This window comes from Manacus vitellinus, unplaced genomic scaffold, assembly GCF_001715985.3.
Source record: "Manacus vitellinus isolate BGI_N305 unplaced genomic scaffold, ASM171598v3 scaffold_4_pilon, whole genome shotgun sequence".
Lineage (NCBI taxonomy): Eukaryota > Metazoa > Chordata > Aves > Passeriformes > Pipridae > Manacus > Manacus vitellinus.
The window spans coordinates 39,201,044-39,220,773 of record NW_021940604.1 but is presented as its reverse complement, the minus strand read 5'-3'; the positions used below and the strand labels follow the sequence as shown (position 1 = coordinate 39,220,773).

The 19,730-nt window shown below is 36.2% G+C and overlaps 1 protein-coding gene across 1 annotated transcript in view; it reads left to right on the top strand.

Moving 5' to 3' along the window:
* Positions 1-19,730, top strand: part of COL19A1 (collagen type XIX alpha 1 chain) — a 184,923-nt gene that overhangs the window by 75,823 nt on the left and 89,370 nt on the right. The window contains exon 12 of the mRNA XM_018078330.3: positions 15,956-16,009. Within this exon, the coding sequence (XP_017933819.1) occupies positions 15,956-16,009 (54 nt within the window). The remainder of the gene's footprint in view (positions 1-15,955; positions 16,010-19,730) is intronic.

The following is a 19,730-nucleotide window of genomic DNA, read 5'->3' as shown; positions in this document are numbered from 1 at the left end:
GAAATAGAGGATTTTAAAACTGGATGTCATTGCAGCTGAGCTATGTAGCAGTTGATGCGCCGTGATATGCACTTGTAAACACTTGATCTTTAAGTTATTTTACTGTATTTCTTTGATTGATACTTCTCAGTAAAATGCTATAAATAAAAAAGTTACATGTATTGTACTAAAGGAAACTTTGAGAATAAGACCATAATGATAGTAATTTATTATTTTCAGAGTTTCATCCTTTTATCTTTACTTTTTGCATGTTTTAATTTTGCTTTTGCCTGTGTATACATGTGAGAAGAGAGGAGGAGTCTGGGATTTGTCCAGCATGGATGTAGAAAAAATTTTCATCTGCTTAATTTTCTTCTAAATGCAGGATGTTCTTTGTATATATTTACTATTTTCTGGAGTACAATTTGAATTACCCCAGGAAGTAGGGCTTCCTTTATTTCCTTTAGGAGACAATTCCTAATAGATCTTAGTGTCAAGAAGATTTCCTGGAGGTTCAACATTTTCTACTTTCACACCTAATAAAATACTTCTCTGTCTATCTTGCATCCATTCCGAATACACAAGGCTATAAACTTCCAGTGTGTCCCCAGGTGTAGTCTTTTATTTCAGTCTTCAATATGCTTTTCTTAAATACACATAAGTAAATGAAGAAGGAATCATCTTTCCTAGGTCTAACACACTGGCTGAAGTTAGTCCTTATTTAGTCTTTCTAATATTTTAATGTCTGTGTCACAAATCTCAGTGATGAAACCAAATAACTCAAGTTACTTGAAATCTACTTGATTTCAAGTTACTTCCAATCTACTTGAAAAATGGATGCTACTGTACATGGATAGAAGACAGTCATGAACCTCAAAGGTTCAATAATTAAAAATGCTAAAAAATTAAAGTTAAGAGAAGCAGTTAGCAAACCTTTAGTGTATTAGTAGAGTGCTTCTGTTTGTGAGCTGTATATTCTGTAGAAACACTTCAGTCTGAGTAAAAGATTAGAAGACTAAATTCCATAAAATGCAAATCTTGATATAACCATGGACACTCCATATCCTGTTGGTCTTAATGTTTTTGGAGTAATGGAAGAATGTGCATTATAGACTAAAAGTCCAGTTCCCTAGTTTGTTTGGATGGGAGTGGAGTTGGTGCTACTGTGCTGAAAATGTGGCTCTTCGCTTTGCTAAACATCAATGCAGATACTTTATTTGGGCAGGGAGAAGAATTTTTGAAGTCCTTTAAATCCTATTTCATGCAGGCAATAGGGTGCTTTACTACCTGGATTTAAAAATGAACTGAGTTTTTTCAGCCTTTTTTCTAATGCTATATAGGCAAGTATTAAAGTTTTCTCTTTCTCATCTTGTAACTATTTAGTCATCTCTTTGAACCTTTTTTTGTAGCATTTTAGATTTTTTTCATGAAGTCCTCTGAGGTTAAATATTGTTTACAAGTTTTTATTTGAGATTTCTTTTTGTTACCAAGCAGATCACATATAATCACAGAGATACAATAATCTGTACACAGATATTCTGGGGGAAAAGGAAAAGCATATTAATTGTGCGGGAAATCTCTCCCTGAAATAAAAGCAGTCACGTTGGCATTTATCCTAATAAGATAAATGTTACCAGGGCTTATCAAGTAGTTCTATGGTATTTGGCTTGATCTGGTCCTCTTCCTACTGTTTAACGTTCTTGCCCTTTTAAACAGGCTTAATCAGAAGTGCCTGTTGGGAATAGTCCCTAGGCTATGCTACCTTCTGAGCTGTGCCTGGGAATTATATGGGGAAATGCTAATTAAACTCATTGAAATGTCTGCAAAAGACCTTCACAGCTGGGGTCTATCAATTAAATTATATAGATGACCAATTTCCAGGTCCCAAGCTCTATCACTCTTTAATTTACTTACACATACCCATTTGGTCAGATTAAAGGTTCATCAGGCTCAGCATCCTGCTTCTAATGATAACCAGAAGTGGTGCCCCAGGGAAAAGCAAGAGGACAAAGTAACAAGTACAGTGCTTTTCCCCATGTACTCTTACAGCCTCCAATTTTTTGAGATTGCATCTCAGCCAGATGTGTTTTCGGTGAATTTAGTAGTCTTCAATGGACTTTTGTCCCATTAGCAAGTGCAGTTTTCTCTTGAATTCATGTAAAGTTTGAACATCTGCAATATCCTGTGGTGAGGAATTACACCATTTATTTTTTGTGGTTGAAGAACTACTTCCTTTTGTTTATTCGGAACCTGCTTCCTCTTAATTTGATTTGGCATCCCCTACTTCTTTTGGAAGATCTCTGTTTTCCTTTTCAGTATCAATCAAGAATCAATTAGTATCTATTATGCATTCCTGAGCTGTCTCTTTCAAATTTAAGAATATCAGCTTACTTAGTATCTCATGCTATGAAGACTGTTCTATATTTGATCATCCTTAGTAGCTGCCTCTGGATCTTAGTGAGTTCTGTTGCAGTGTTTAAAGATGGAAGAGACAAGAACTTTGTTTCATTCTCTGTGCCTTTGTAATGTCTCCCCTCAGAGACTTTTCTATCATCTCTTTAGCCTTGAGTGTGACCTAAAGATCTCACTCTTGATCATTTTGAACTGCCCATTACAGTCATTGCATTTAGGAAGCTGTGTTTTTGTTCACAGGTGTTATGGCTACATAGAGCACGTAAGGATATTACAATCTTCATAACTTTATGTATAACTACACTGAACTGTATTTGTCCTTTTGCCATGTCATTTCACCTCATCATGCCTGTATTGAGTTTGTCACAGTTCATCCTCATCTGTTTTATCCTGTATAATTTGGTATCTTCACCAGATTGTTGTGTACTTCAAAGTGGTTTTCACTGAGGGTTGAATGTAAAGACTTCACATCTTGCTGAGAACAAGATTGATGGAAAAATTGACTTTTTCAATACCTTTATGCTGGTGTGAACTCTCAAGCTCTTTCTGCCTTGGATTAGAAATGTAATATTTGACAGGTGCAAAGTTTTTTTGGCATTAGAAAGGTATCTGTATCTTAATCTCTGAAAATGGCCTTTTGCACGTATTGAGTACAATTGTTCAAACGCTTCTTGAGACTGGCAAGAGTCCAAGAAGTGTTTGGACAACGCTCTCAGGCACATGGTGTGATTCTTGGGGCTGTCCTGTGCAGGGCCAGGAGTTGGACTTTGATGATCCTTGTGGATCCCTCCCAACTCAGAATATTCTCTGATTCTGTAATTTACTTCAGACAGCAAAGCTCTTCAAATTCCAGTTGCTCCCACAATGTAGGAAGCTTCTTGCATAGGAGGCCCAGATGTGGAGCTCTGGGAAAGAAAGCACACACAGCGCTCTGTAGAAATACCCAGGCTGGTTCTGAACAAGCTATCTGGGGTGTCAGAAGCATTGCAATTTCCTTAGCAGGCACTCTGTTGAGATGTAAGGCTTAATAGTGTAAACAGAGTGACAAGTCATTTGGATGTACTGCTTCCAGTAACAGTTACTTCTGTGCCACATGGGATATTTCTGTGAAGACATATCCAGACTGGATGTCATTACAGCTATAGGTGCCTAGAAGGTATGTACTAGTTTGGAAACAGCTAAGGCTGCAAGTCTTTTGATTCATAATTTTAATAAATGGTAATTAATTTAAAATTAATTTAGAAATTTTTATATGTATGAAACTATGCATATTTAGCAGCTGAGGAGAAATGTCCATTGGCAGTTGCAGAGAGCACAACATCATCCTCTCTCTTAGTAGACATATTGAGGTCTCCATTACCATTTACAGCTCTGAGGGTTGTTGACCAGTAGGGTCAACGCTGGGGCTTGGGTAAGGGCACCTGTGTACAGTAGGTAGGGTAGAGATGGGCATGGACCTGGAGTGGCCTACTTGTGGAAAACTGGAAAAATGGGTGGCATATGTGTGTGTATTTTTGATAGAGATGGAAGAGACTGAGATTATTCTGAAGCCAGAGTGGGGTACATCAGTACTAAGGTGGGAATAAAGCTAAGATTTCTAATGTGCCCTAGTTCTTCCATTTGACTGCACTGCGTCCAGGAGACATTTGGTCTGGATGTCATCTGTAAGTAGAAAATCTTACTCCTTTTCAGACTCAAAAGTAGAACACAAAATTGCTGTTTTCCTTGCTTTTTGTCAGCTTGGTTAGTGAATTCTTTCGATTCTGTGATGAGTGGAGGGTGTCCTGTGCTTAACCTGTGCTTTTGGCTCAACTAAGGAGGGGGGTCAACATCTACTGCGGGAACCTAATGTTTTAGCTCAAGTGATAAAGTTTGTTGCTATGAATTACTCTATCTTCTGACTCCACAGATCAACTTTGGTGAAAGGCCTTATTCTTTATGACATATTATTTTTGTTGTTCGCTATTTATTAATCTGAACAGACTTAATTTAAAAAAGATGATTGCTGAGTCAAGAGATAAGAAGTGCCAGAATATAAGTAATTTACAAACTAAATGTGACCTCAATTGGATTAGAGAGAAGCCTGGAAATAGCCCATCATATGTGTTCCCACAAGATAGTGTCAGAGAAATAGGTCTGACTGAAGTTTAACATTCAGTCATTTTTATTCAAACTTATTTTCTTATTACTGCTTCTGTATTTAGTTTTTTATCTACTTGGTATATTGTTACATATTCTGGATTATCTGTTCTTTCTTTCTTCCTTTTTCCTGGGTCATAAATTACCTTTCCTTTTGAACAGACATCCACCCATATACATATTTGTCCATTCTACTTGCTTATTTTAATTTTTCAAGAGCTGCTTAGATGTCACCAATACCTTTAAATAATATGTTAAAGAATAATAATGTAAATAATGTAAAGCAAGTAAATTTGCAGATGAAATCACAGAATCATGGAATTGTTTGAGTTGGAAGGAAACCTAAAGCTTTAGTTTCAATCCTCCTACCACGAGCAGGGACACCTTCCACCAGATCAGATTTCTCAAAGCCACATCCAACCTGGCCTTGAACACATGGGGCATCCACAACTTCTCTGGGCAACCTCTTTCAGTGCCCTGCTACCCAAATAGAAAAAAAAATTTCTTTCTTTCACGTAGTCTAAATCTATCCTCTTTTGCTTAAAGATGTTTAAGTAAATGAATTCTGTATATGGGCTCTTGCAATTCTGAGTGAGAGTTGTTTGCAATGAGGAAAAGGATCAGAATTCATTAACAGAGTTTGATGAAAGAAGAAACAACATAATGGCTACTCACATTGCTCACTGTAGAAGAGGAGATGACCAAACTGTGTTTGTTAACATTCTAAAATTAGAACTCAGTGTGTGCATGTGAGCAGGGAAGGCTTTCCACAGCCTGCAAAGACAGATGTGGATGTTACTACTGAACAGTCAGCAATATACATCTTTAAGTATATTTAAGTCTCCAAAGCACTTTTTTTTTTTTTTCTCCACTTAGCAGTAGTTGATTTGTTAAGGTAATACTGTCAATGATAAAAACAGTCTTTCCAATCTCATCCTTTCCAGTGCTTCTTCCTATCCTCAGTGCCCCTGTGCATTACTGTTGCAACTGTTTGTGCAATTCCTAGTAAAATAAATACGTTGGGGAACTGTTTAGACCAAAAAAACCCCACCTCTATTTACTGGGTTTATGTCCCAGCACATTCTGTTTCTCCAGACTAGTGTCTGGCTATTCTTCAGCAACCAATGTATTTCAGAAGAATAGGCATACATATTTTAGTGACAAGAAGGTGCTGCAGTCCTATACACATGACTTTTGAGGTTGGAGAAGAATAGCATCACAGAATCACAGAATATGCTGAGCTGGAAGGGACCTACAAGGATCGAGTCCAACTCCTGACGCTGCACATGAATCATGAATATGTGGTTCATCCCCATGTATCACACCATGTGTCTGAGAGTATCATCCAAACACTTCTTGAACTCTGTCTGGCTTGGTGCTGTGACTGCTTCCCTAGGGAGGCTGTGCCAGCACCCAACCACCCTCTAGATGAAGAGCCTTTTCTTAATATCTAACCTAGACCTCCCCTGACACAACTTCAGGCCATTCCCTTGGGTTCTGTCACTAGCCACCACAGAGAAGAAATCAGTGTCTGCCCCCTTCTTCCCCTCACAAGTAAATCGTAGACTGCAATGTTTCCTTTTGGATGAAGCTAAACTAAAAGGTGTACTCTGGAAACAAGCCTGAGGTACTTCAGTTGCTAATTGCTCTTGAGTTCATGGAGCCAGACTAAAGCTATTTCAGTGGAGGTTTAGAATAGCTCCAACAAAATACATACAGTGTTAATATCTAGTATTCTCCACCATTTGTTCCATAAATCCTCTGCTCTTGTGCCACACTGTATGCTCATCAAGACATACCTAGAAAATACTTTGGAAAAGACCTGACATAACATGGCATGTTAAGTCAAGGATATTAAGGCTGTTATAAAAGATCTGCACAAAAGTTCGAGAATGTATATGCTAATGTAGCTAACCCAATCAGCAGCTCTGTGATGCTCCTTTCTACAGTATGCTCATTCATCATCTTTGTATATTGTCAAATTTCAGTTTAAGAAACCAAAGAAGCTAGCTTAGAAGAGCAGCTAATTTGCAACAGACGTTCAGAGTTTCTGTGACAGTAGGTGAAGACTGAGTTGTCTTAGATGTCTATAGGGAGCATATCATTGATCCTCCTGCTATAGTGAGGCCAGTACATCCTGTGCACAGATAAAGAAAAAGGCTTTGCCCTGGTACCCTTTCAAGTTTTATGTGCTTACTGAAGGCTAGGATTAAGTTAAACTTCCTTCTGCTGTCAGTAGCTGGCCAGTTCAGATTTCCCAGAATGACCTTTCTAAAGATACTTCCTCCCCTTCAGTAGGCTGCAGATCATTCTCTCGCCTATTTATTCTAGGCCCATTGATTTTTCACACTTCACTGCACAGTGGTCCAGCTAGAACAGAAATATAACAGAAATATACTGTTCCTATAGACAGTACCCTATGGGCTAATTGAATGGACATTTGCAAGGAGAGTGGGAGCTGTTGATTGTGATCTTCTCTAAAAGAGAGAAAACTTCCTGCATTAAATCTCTAATTATAAAGTTTTATGCAAAAGGCAGCGATTTCCTGCTTTTTTATCAGTGTTTTGAACTGACTTTAGTGAAGTCTGACTGAACAAGATGTGCATATTTTGAACACAGATCAAGCCTCCTCCTCAGATAAATATCCATCAGAAGACTGAACATATCACACCTTTAGACTGTACCAGGGTCCACGAGAGCTTTATTGAAACACCAGTTTCCTGGTCTAAAGAATGCATTTCTATGATCTTATTAAACTACTTACTGTAGTCTGAGAAAATAGAGATAACTGATACTGCTGTCTGTGGGCCTTACAAACATGGTTAATAGTCACAGCTACATAAATACTATTATTTTCGTTGTCATGTGACAGAAATAAAGCTAGAGGTGCAACCTTTGCAGAAAAGACATAGCAGTCCATCAGCTTGTGCAAACACTTGACATTGCTTTAACCATCTGCAGAACATCTTTTAGAGTATAAATAACAATAGCAATACCCTGCCAAAACCATGAAAACATGAGTGTCTAAAAAATAGTATGTTCTGTGAAAGCAACACTATTTGTCAACTGCTGACAAGAAGAGATTGGCTTTAGGTTTCCTTAGGAGACAAGCCTTGAAAAGAAACTAGTTTATTCCTCCTACGGAAAAATCTTCATTCAACACTAACACTAACCCACTATAAACAGAAACCTCCCCACTAAAAGGCAGATAGAATTTTAAACAATTGTAGCTGAAAGTCAAACCCGTTTCTAGTATTTGTTTAAGAAATGGAAAAATAATGTGCTCATTAAGTGAGACAGTTTTTTTCTTTTAAGGTTTTAAATTATCGATAGATAAACAAGATAGTTCAGTTTAAAATTACTGTGGAGTTCAGTGAGGAAAACTTAAAGCCAAATTCAGCTATTAGTTTTGTTCATGAATGATGTAAGAACAAAATTCTGTAAAAGCTCAGGTATTTGAGCAAGTGAGAACAAGTATTATGATTACCTTGTATGAGGCACGGTACGAAGACAGAGTGGACCATTTATTTGATCCCAAAGGTATTATAATTAAATTGTAAGCATTTAGACAAAAGATGGATACCTACAGAACAACCAGACTTGGTTGGTTAATTAAAAAATAAATAATATGACAATTGATGCTTCACCTATTGCACAGATTTTGCATTCATCACACTAGAGAAGAATTGGGCTGAAGGGAATGGTTATTGAATGGGGATAAATGGAATTGTCCTCATGTAAGCCTTGCAGTGCTGACTTGTACACAGAGTTTTGCACTTAGATGTCCCTATATTTAAGTGTGTGCATGAGAACCAGCAAAGCAGAAGATAAATAATGAAGAGAGTTTTAGCAATGACATTCCTGATAGGTGGGTGAGAGCAGGTTGAGGGAGTATTTGTGAAAATAGTGTGATCAAGCCTGCATGAAAGTAGGAGCTCTGTAGATGAAAAGGGTTTAGTCTGTGGTCTGGATGTGGTTTGTATCTGAGAGGCTTCTTCAAGATTATTCCTGTTTTTGCTGACCAACAGAGTCAGTGTTTTTTCAGTGTCAAAAAGAGGAAGCTTTCTCAAGTTAAAAGTGTTGAAAGAAACATTTAAACCTAGTTCAAACTTAGATTAGATATGAGGTACTGGAAAGTTAAGACATGCACTTGGCCAGGAGTCAAGTCTGGATGTAACTGATGACTCATAGAAATGATTGTTGATTTTCTATTTCAGATGAGATTAGCCAGAGACACTGTAGAAAGAGAGGAAACCTGGACCATGAATGTACCCTGTGTAGCCTCTTCATGGAAAGTTGCATGTCCGAGTTGTCTGACTGGATTCATGAGCATTTATACTTTGGAAAGCCTTTTCCTTTTGGCTTATGAGGAAAGGTATAGCACAATAAATGATATGCAGTACACCAATTTTTAAACTAGTATGATATTCTGTCAGTAGAATGTATTGCAGAACTCAGCCAGATGTAGTGATTAAACAATAGGATATCCATTACTACTTACATGTGGTTTTTTTCAAGTTTTTAAAATATATTCTGTTTCTTTATGTAGATTTAAATTCTTGAAATAAACATCATACTGATTTTTTTGGGGGAAGCTTTGAGTTATTTTAGAAGGCCGTTTACACCCACTAAAGCCTCAGCACAGAAATATTACATGGAGAATACCATGAAAAAGTTTAGTGACTTTTCCTTATAAACACATTTATTTGACCGATGATACTTTCTGAAGAGAGTATCAATGTATTCAAGTGGATGTTAAGAATACATATTATCTAGAAGACTGAAACTCTGCTTTCAGATAGCTCATGCTTTAGATTGTATGATTTTTCTTACCTTTATGAATAAAACTTTAATCTTGGGTTAAGAATTTTTCTTTCTTTCAAGTTAGGTCTGGGAATATATGCTCAAATAATTTCCATAAAGAGTGGAGTTTTGGTTGTTGATTTTGTTAGTATTGTTCTCCTTGACATTGAAATGTTTAAAGGAAAAGAAAAAAAACCTGAAATGGTCATGACAGGATGAGCCATAACAGGATAGCATACAAAATGAAGTTTGCAAAACATAGCATCTAAATTTCACATGGCAGAAAGAAAAGCCAGCGCGAGCATCATAAGCATGATTACTTTCAGTTGGGAGATTTATTATTGAAAAACAAACTATTAGATTGTGATTAGTCTTGAACACAGTTCAGTAAGTTAGATTTAGCCAAAACCTCAGTATTTTTTCTTCTTGTGCTGGCTAATGTCTATGACCCAAAAGAATGAAGTTGTGTTTTATATTTCTTTTGACCTAAGAAGTCTCATAGATTAAATAATAGTCTGTGTATCTTATTTTTTCTACTTATCACAGAATAACTTAATCCCTTTTAGTATTTGTTTCATTAATGGTCTTTAATAGCTCTAGGCAGCACTAGGAAATGTTGGGCAGTCTTTTAGATTTCCACAGGATAGGGTTACATTGAAGATAAGAACCAAGGTGAGATTCAGAGGTCTGTAAGGAACACCTTAAGAGATCATAGCATTGTTCACTTGTGTTTTCAGTAAGGCATTGGTGATAGCCTTGCTGTGACATTTTCTACGTGTGAAAGAATAGAATTTGAGGTTTCTTAAGGTTTAGTTCTCAAGTATATCATAGTTCTATAGGCTATGTAAGAAAAGTTTTCAATAAGGCAATAACTGAGGACACTATTGCCCATCAGGGTGCCATGGAATTAGTAGACTTGTTTAGAAATCGTTGTTTGTGGATGTTGCAGTGTGAAAGTTGAGCTTTCATGAAGAATGTAAAAGCCTGCCTAAGCTACTTGAATGAATGTGGATACAGTCCTTCAGTCTAAAGAGGTTGCTAGCTCTTCAGAATATGTTTACTGGTCCCCTACTTTTTCATCTGTGTTATTTGGTTTAATTTTTATTTTGCTGTTCTTTGTCTTTGAACTTGTACTGTTCAATCACTGTGCTTGGCAATAATGGCATGAGAACAGAGCAAACATCTCAGTCATTTTGTTATTCTGTATGTTGTTGACATTTGTATTAATGCTTGTCTGTCTTTCAATACCTTCATGAAAAAAAGAATTTATTTATTAAATGAGAGAATTTTGACTCCTTGAGACATGTGCCTCCTGCAAAAACTGTAATCATTACTTACCAAGAACATGATCCTAAGACAAGCTAAACCTATTTTGATCTGTGACTTCGAGACATTTTTTCAAGAGAGGGCAATCATAACAGAACCAAGGAACAGTCTAGAGAAAATGTTATCATAGAAAAGTGTTCAGGGTTATATCTGTCTCTTCCTCATGAAGACACACATACAATGAAGTATCATCAAGTCTGTTTAGAGCATTCTCAAGCAAAATCTACAGTTAAGGCAAATTGACTGTAATCTTAGATTGTTACAGTACTTCTCTGCCTTTTTAACCCAAATTTCATCCCCCACCTCCCAAAAATCCTTTTGACCACAAATGAAGCCCATTATTTTTAATATCATTATGGAAAACTTGATGTCCTATTTATAATCTTCTTTCCCATATTTGAGATCCATCAGCATGTCCTACGTTCATTCTTTACTCCTAACTTTTTTGCAACCTTTCTATCATTCTGATTTGGAGAAGAGCGGGTACTTAAAGTTAACAAAAGTCCATGAAAAAGATAATACCCTAAACTAGATGTTGTTTCTCGCTGTTCTCGTTAGTGGTGAGTAATCCAGAATAACTGGGTTTTTTTCAGCTTGCGTTTGGCAAATGGAGAATGGAGTTTAGCCTTTTAAAAACAACTTTGTGTTACAGATTCCCATGCATCATATGATCTATGATAGTCCCCAAATACTTTTCTGCGACAGTGCTGCATGGGTTATTCTCATTGTTAGTGCATTGGATTTCTCCATTTGGAGAGCACTACACTGAAACTTTTATTGGACTTGGTTTTTTCATTTGGTTTGGGGTTTGTTTTTTTGGGTTTTTTTGTTTGTTTGTTTGTTTGGGTTTTTTTAATTGTTACTTTTAGTGATCAAAATGATTTTGCATTTTAAGGTTTTTCTACAAAGAATGAAAATGAATGGATGCCTTATTCCTGCTGACAGGAGGCAGTTCATCAGTGCAGCTTTGGAGCCTCAGGCTGGCGTAGCTTCAGATTGTTCTGTGCCTAAGGTTTTGGCCTCAGCTGAGGTGGTAGTTTGCCTTTATATCGCCTCTCTGGTTAGAAATGCTTAGAGCTTTCTTAGAAATGTGACTAAGCAGTAATTAGCTATCATGAACATCTTCAGTATTGCTCAGTCTGTGTAAGCAAAGCAGGAAGGAAAGACACGTTATCCACTATGTTCAGGCATAACATTTGTTTAGGGCTCTTTCATAAGACGGCAACTGCGCAGTTTGGAATTAGAAGGTCTTTGGTCTTTGTTTCTTGGTAAGTGTATCTACTGAGCCCTCTGAATTCCTGATCCCTATGAAGCTTTTTGATCATCAGATTTCTTGTTGTGTCTGAGTATCCTAAATAGGTGGGTTTGGGAAGACACAGGCTTCATGGTGGCATCCTTCCAAATCATCACTGTTGATTTTAGTTTACTAGAAATAGAAGTGTATTTCTGCAATGTATTATGCTGTCTTTCTCTGACCCTGCTTAGGAAATACTCTTATGTTCCAGCCTACTTGGAAATGAGCTTCTCGCATCCCTGTTGCATCCCTCTTACGTTTCCTTGCATAGTTCCTCCTAGTCTGAACTGAAATAAAGTCATTAGTCTTCCTTGCTTTCCACTCCTTTTAAATGTACAGTGTCTCAGCAGTCTTGAGGTGCTTCACCCTGTGTATTGCCACTTTCCTAGAGTGTACTATTTCACATTCCGCAGAAGGTTTAAAGGTCAGGCAATAAGAATATTATTGAGGTCTAGCTCTTCATAATACCAGCTCTCCAGACTATCAGCAAAATCAGAAAGAAACGTAGGGTTTGTTTGGGTTTTTTTAACTGGAGGTGGGGATTTTTTTAATTTCCTAGCTTACTCAAGAAAAACCAATGAGCATTACTAAAAGCTGAGATCAGTTTAAAAGTCATGGAGAAATGGTCATGAGAAAATAAAATTCACGTAGAGCATTCCGCTGAGACGGAGCTGTAGCATAACACAGAAAAGTATTTAAAAAAAAATAAGTCATAACTAGTCTTAAACATATGTTGGTGAAATCATGGAGTTTCAGAGGTTAAAAATTACAAGGCAATTACACTGCTGAGTTAGTGATACTGTATAGCATGCATACTTTGGAAAGTAATTCAGCTAGTGTTAACAATGACACTCCAATTCTTCAAACAAATTATAACAGGAATTCCTGATTTGTATCATTAACAGAGCAGCGTTGCAGAAAAAGCTTTACCTTTTTAGGGCAATTTTTAGGTATGAATGTATTTTATTTCCAAATAAATTACTTCGCCTTTATAATAAGGGGGAAACAGTGTGCAAGGAAAATGAGGCGACCTTAAAGTGGATGAGTGGGTTGGAGGCTGGTACTGTCATCTTGCAGAGGCCGTGCAGGAACCCCTGGCTCTAATTAAAGAATACTACCACTGAATTCAGTGTATCTACTATTACACACAGCAGACTGAATCCCTCCCAGCAGTTGTTTTGGAGCAACCCCATCGGCTTGTTCCGTCAGGGTAGTGGAATGCAGAGTTCACCCAAAGAAATACAAATAATTCTGTGCTACGTTGGGTTAGTTTTGGTTAACTAATAAACAAGGCTTGACACTTTCAGAGTTTTGTCACCCTGTTTATGCAATAAATAGTCTTTAATTGTGTCATCTGAATAAAGTATAAGCAGGCACGAACATTAGATATAAAATGGCATTAAAGCATTTTTCTCTCTTTTTTGTTAATCTATGAGGTAAGCCACAATGTTGATTATTAACAGCCTCCTCTACACTGCAGAGTGGCTTCAGCAACTCTGCAAATTGGCTAGATTTGAAGCTGTTAATTATGCAGTATAGTGTGCTCCATAAAGACAAAAATGAGCATGACTTGGCTCATTTCTCCTGAGAATAAATTGTAAAAATTGGACCTCTCTTTGGTTTGAATTCTGTCTTCACAGAGAACACAGACATTCCATACAACAGGCTTGGCAAGGACAAATCATGTACTCCATTAAAAAATCAGAATATGTTCATAGTAAAATCACATACTGGCAGAAAGCCAGGGACTCTGCAGAGGTCCAAGGCTCATAAACAGGGGGTGCTTTTTATCATTTTGTCAAAGAAATTGATAAACATCTTAAATCCAAATATCTTGGAAATCATAAGGAAGGGGTTTTTTCCTTCCCTGCATTCACCAGCCACACTTGTATCTGTCTAGAACTACCTGATGGCATTTTGAGGTTACCATCTACCTACTGTAGAAGGCAAAGGCACATTCTCCAACACACACTGCTCCTCTAACATCAAGGCACATGATAAGTGAGGGTGAGGGGATGGTTTTCTTTTGGCTTAGGCTCTCTGTTTAGCTTTTTATGTAAATGTAGATGTTGCATAACAAAATTTGACATGGTACTTTTACCTTAGGCGTCCAACTATACATCAGGGAATTTATAGAATGCTACTACTACTGAAGCAAATCTGTACATATTTGTATCATTTTCTCTTAAAGTGTGAAAGCAGATACACAAGCCATAGAAGAAAAAACAGCTCCATAAATAGCAATGATTTTTTAAATCTTCTAGAAATATATTCTCATAAGATATTATGTCAAATATATGAATGCATCTTTATAGCTGTTGCAAGATTGTAGCAGTGTAACTGATACTAGTTGAAATATCCTGAAAGGAGTATTAAATGTTCAGTATGTCACAGTGATGAAAAGTAAAATGTCATTTTTGCAGTTTGTTCTAAAAGTTTAAGTGAGCTAAAAAAGAATAGTACCCTTGGGACTTCAACTGTTTTTTTTTAAACTGACAGTGAAAGTGCCCTAATCCATAGAACGAAGAGGACTTTTTAGTTTAAACATAGTAAAATAATAAGTGTTAAATTCCTATCACTGTTTGGTGTCATTTAAATTTCTGCAATAAATGCACAAATTTATCTGGTGGGTTTTTCTGGGGGAGTTTTGACAAACAAGAAAGGGAATACTTGAAGAAAAACCTTAACAGTATGATTCAGGCTAATGTGTAGCATTAAATTTGTTATCAACAAGATGTATTAAAATGGAAACACTGAACCAGCAAAGCCATCTTTTGAGTGGGATTATTAAATTCATGGTTAGTCGCTGCTAATTTGTTAGTAGCCTTCAGTTGTTTGACAAAGCTCATACAAACTCATTTTGCAAAACCGATTATTAGATGAAATGCCCTCTGTCATTGCCACTGGAGGAATTGCTCTGAATCAGGGCTGTGTCACAAATGGAGTTAGCTGAATGATCTCAGTTCAATGCCATTTACCTAACAGAATTATGAAGATGATGCTGATGTAATGAATAGATTCTGCTCAGACAAATGTAGTCCCCTGGAGATAATGGAAATTCAGTGCAGGGCTGTTTGTTTTCTTTGGTTTATATGAAGAGCTTGGACTCTAATGAAGTCAGTCCTTGCACTTCTATCAGAATTATAGAATCCTGTTACTTTATGATTAATTATTGTTATTTGACAAAGTTCAGTTGAGTGAAAGAGATGCAATTATAGAACTGCTTAAGCTTGTTGGTTCTTGAAGACATTTTCTTTTAAATTATGCTTCTTTAGCAGGTGTATTTTGTTCACTGTGATAAAATATGTGTTAGCTAGAATAGCATAGTAGTTAGAATTAATACAGAACTGAATTCTGTCATGTATCCTACAAGAATACTCTGTTTTGTAGTCAGTATTTCATGAGCAAACACATTAACCAGCTATAGTCTATTCTGGAGGATCCTTCCCATCATTTTTTAAATTTTGATTAATAATTTTGGTAATTTTCATGCTTGTGAGAAAATTTTCAGAACAAAAGTTGTTTACATTTTTCCAAGTCAAAGAAAATGATAATACTGAGGACATGATTTTTATCAGATACTTAAAACAAGAATTTTTTATTAAAAAGGAGTCTCAGAGTTAAAAAAATAATGTAATATTAATATTAAGATTTTCAAAAATAAAACTGTTCCCTGTTTTTATGTTCTGTTTCATCACCATGTTCTTGAAATACAGCAAGAATCAAGAATGTTTTTCTGTCGTGAGTCTTTATGGGTGTTCAATAGCACTATGAAGTATAGAAAACTGTAGCTATCAGAGTGTTAGACATTTTTCAGAGGCATTTATTTAAAAAGAATTTCTGTTGGAATTTAAGAAATAATTTTGCCTATGCATCCAGCAATGCATATATAGCACTTCATGTAGAACAGAAAAAAAGGTAAAATATTTTTCCTGTTAAAAAGCATCATGAATTAGTATTTGTCTTGTGTATATATAACAAAATAACTATTCATTCTTTTAGGGTGAAAAAGGAGATAAAGGAGAACCAGGACCAGAAGGCATGCATGGAACAGAGGTAAATCGTATGATAATGAAACAGTCAAGTTACAAACTTTTGGGTGGACAGTTAAGCAATGTAATTCAGAATTTATGTAAGGAGAAGGATTTAGAAATTATGTACCTGGAGATTTAACATCCACAAGATAATAGGGAAAGAAGAAGAGATACATTCATGTGAGATAGCAGTTCTTAGGGCTTAATGTTGGACAGGAGAGCTGTGGGCAAGGATCTGGTATATTCCATTATATTTCTGCTGAGGGCTCAGGAAATAAATTGAAACAAGTGTGGGGATTAAAGCAATATAATATAAATGAGAATCATTACTGGTTAGATAATGTGTTGGAAAAGAGGGTACTTTGGGAGGCAGGGTAAAGCTAGACCTGTAACTTTGCTTTCTGTAAAGGAAAATAGACAAGCTGTTAGCTGTTCATGGGTGAGAGCCTTGAGTCACTCACTGTGGCTTGTGTCTTGTGTGCTAGAGTCAAAATTTCACTTTTAATTTTCACTGCCACATTTTGCTACCTACTTAGTTAACTGGACTGGTCCATATTTAAGTTAAAGCTTGAGTCTGTGTCTAAAAACCCTGGATAATCCTGATCACTGAGTTCACACTCAAGCTTGAACATGAGCTTACATGAGCTTAGATATGCCCACTAGGAAACCTTACTTTTGCCTATTTTATTTTTAATTTTTCATTTATTTTTGTATATATGAAACCAAGATGAGAGGCCAGAAAATCAGAGGTTTTTTTCAATACAATACTAAAATGGTCAATTAGCATGATTTCAAAAGAAGATTTTTTTAAAAACATAACAATAAAGTCAAGCAAGCTGGGTTTTTTAATCCCCTCTTCCCCTCCAGTCTCCCTCTTGACTTTCCTGGAGGTCACCCTGGCTTTAAGTTTCAATGAAGGATACTGTTTGCTGTCCAGTTGCAAACCATTGCAATTGAAGGCAGAGAGCATCTCACAGGTGGGGAATGACTCACATTAGGATTAGAATCCAGACACAGGATTTGGAAAAATTATTCAGCAGTACCTTTTAAAGCAACTTTAGCAAAAGGGTGAAAGGGACAGCATCTGACACAAAAATACTACAACAATTTAGCCAGGTCTACTGAAAATGCCGTAAAACAGACTATGTAATTATGAAATTTTACATCACCTGGCTTTTAATTCACCCTGTAGCCATAAAAATATTTTTCCTATTTTTGCTTTATTATAATGTAGTACTAGATAAATTGGTCTATTTTTAAGTAATAGTGTATGTCTTTCATATGAAAATTTATACTATGTACTAAGCTGAAACTACATTTAGATATTCAAAGTGATGTTCTCTTGTAGCCTGCCTGTCTGTAAAGGTGAACCATATACTTCTGTCAAGCATACATATATGCTGACAGCATGGAAAAAACACATCTGTGTTTCTTTCCATAGCCCTGGTGACATTTCTGTGTTGGTCTTACATGATCTCCTTTACTACATGGGATCTTATTCCATCAACCTTTTAGAAAGAGTAAGGTATACTAAGTATCTGATGAACTCCAGGACATATTTAACATAGTGGCACTGTGAAAGTGAAAAATACTGAACATTTATAATTTTAAATATTTATTGAATTATTGCAATGTGTCAAGAAACAGTACATTATCATTGTGGGAACTGTCATTAAAACAGTTTGGAAGTAAAATTGCACAAGGCAATATAACATTGTATTTGAATCCACACATAATTCCTTTTTAACAACACTTACATAAAATGTTTTGGATTCAGTTATCACTGTGCATGGAGATGCCAGTCATTAAATTTAAAGGACTATGCATCATTCACTCTTTGTTGCTATCAATGTGTCTCTAACTCATTCTGTATATAGAAATGTAACATCTGATATTTCTTAAATAATCAAGTTAATCTACTTACATTGGTTTAATCTTCAGTGATGTATAAAGAAAACCTGAAAACACTTAAAAGTCTACTGGCAGCTGTTGTCTCTTCCTGGGGAGTGAGGATTTCCATCCTCACGAGTGAAGAACTTTAAGATGATGACAGAACATTTTATCTTGCACAAATGGTAGAAACATATTTGAATGTATTTTTACCAAAATCAGGAAAGTAGGTGTCACAGACAGTTTTGCTTGCTGTTGCTACTCATGTTTTCCTAGCTGTACAGAAAGTTCTTTCTAGAATGAAGTAGCATGGCAGAGGGAAGCCAGACCTGATTTGGAGACTAGGCTTTTTGTAATGATGATTCTATACCTAGAAAGTTTTAATTCTCTCATCCCTCACTGGTCGTGCTAACTGGGTCAATCTCACTGAGAGTCAGGTTTTGAGGCAGGAACTGTGAATATATTTAACTGTTCTGCACATCTCCCAGTTCATCACGCCAGGAATCTGAGCCAAAATTTAGAGTACCGTGTCCCAGTCTGGGACATCATTCAAAATCCATCTGACAACATGAGTGCTTACTGTAAATACTACTCATGTGGTTGCCATTGTTTTTAGTTTCTTAAGGAGTAGTCATAAATAACATATTACTAATATATTCCTCCTGTGCTACATGTTCACATTATACCTGTAAGCAGGTATTTGCCTGTATAGGATGAGCAGCCAGTTTAAGTAGTATGTCTCATTTATCCCTTGAGACTATTTTAGCCACTTAACATTACACTCAGGTGACACATTGCTGCCACTAAAATCCTGTAATTTTTTTATATGTTGCTTCCCTCCACCACTCTTTCAGATATCTTTTCATACATTTGGATGTGAGACTTGCCTGCTTTTGTAATTGAGGAGTTATGAATTCTTTGGTCTAGCTGACAAGATGGTGATAAGTCAAAGGTTGGACTCGATGGTCTTGGAGTTCTTTTCCAACCCTAATGATTCTGTGATTCTGTAATAATGCTGTCATTTGTATCACTGTAGCAAGTGGAGCCTCATAGAGACGCTGTCTGAAAGAAACTGATAAATACATTCATATCCCATGTGGAATAAGGACAAATTTGCAATATAAATATCCATGAAACTATATATGGAGTAAGATCTATGTTATATTCATATTCTTACCAGTTGAACTGAAATGAAAAGAAAATCTTTATTGCTGAAACTTTTGGATGCTTTTTTGAGTCGTAATTTTCTTCATCAGTGGTGCTGGTAGGAATGAATAACATGGGATACTGCCAATTACTATTTGCCGACATAAATTCAGTCCTTCAGCAAAAGTAAAAGAAAACATCAAGTTTTATCATGCATGTGTCATGCATAGATAGTGGAAGATTAGTGTCTTTCTTGTAAATTGGAAAAAAAAATAGCCACAACCAAAAAAACCAAAGCTGAAATTAAAATCTAGTATATACATTAAACCAAGTGTTTAACTAGTTATTTTTATTTCTTCTGATGGAGAAGGTAATACCATAAGTGACTTTTCTAAAATTTTCCTACATAAAATGTTCTTATTCCTTATGAACCTGATGTCAAAGGATGGATCTCTAAAGTTCAGTAAGCAATGAAGACAATCCCAGGTTTTCAATCAAAGATGGAAAACATATCAGACCTTTTTATTTTTATACATGCAGGAAAAGGTAAACAGAAGTATGAACATTTTTAAAGGGATACAGTGTCTTGATATGATAGTAACAGTTATTTACCTTCACACCCTCAAGGCCTGTCTGTCTAATCTTGAACTCTTTTAGCATTAGCATTGCAAGGAAACACATGGATAGGAAGGGAAGAATCCTATTGC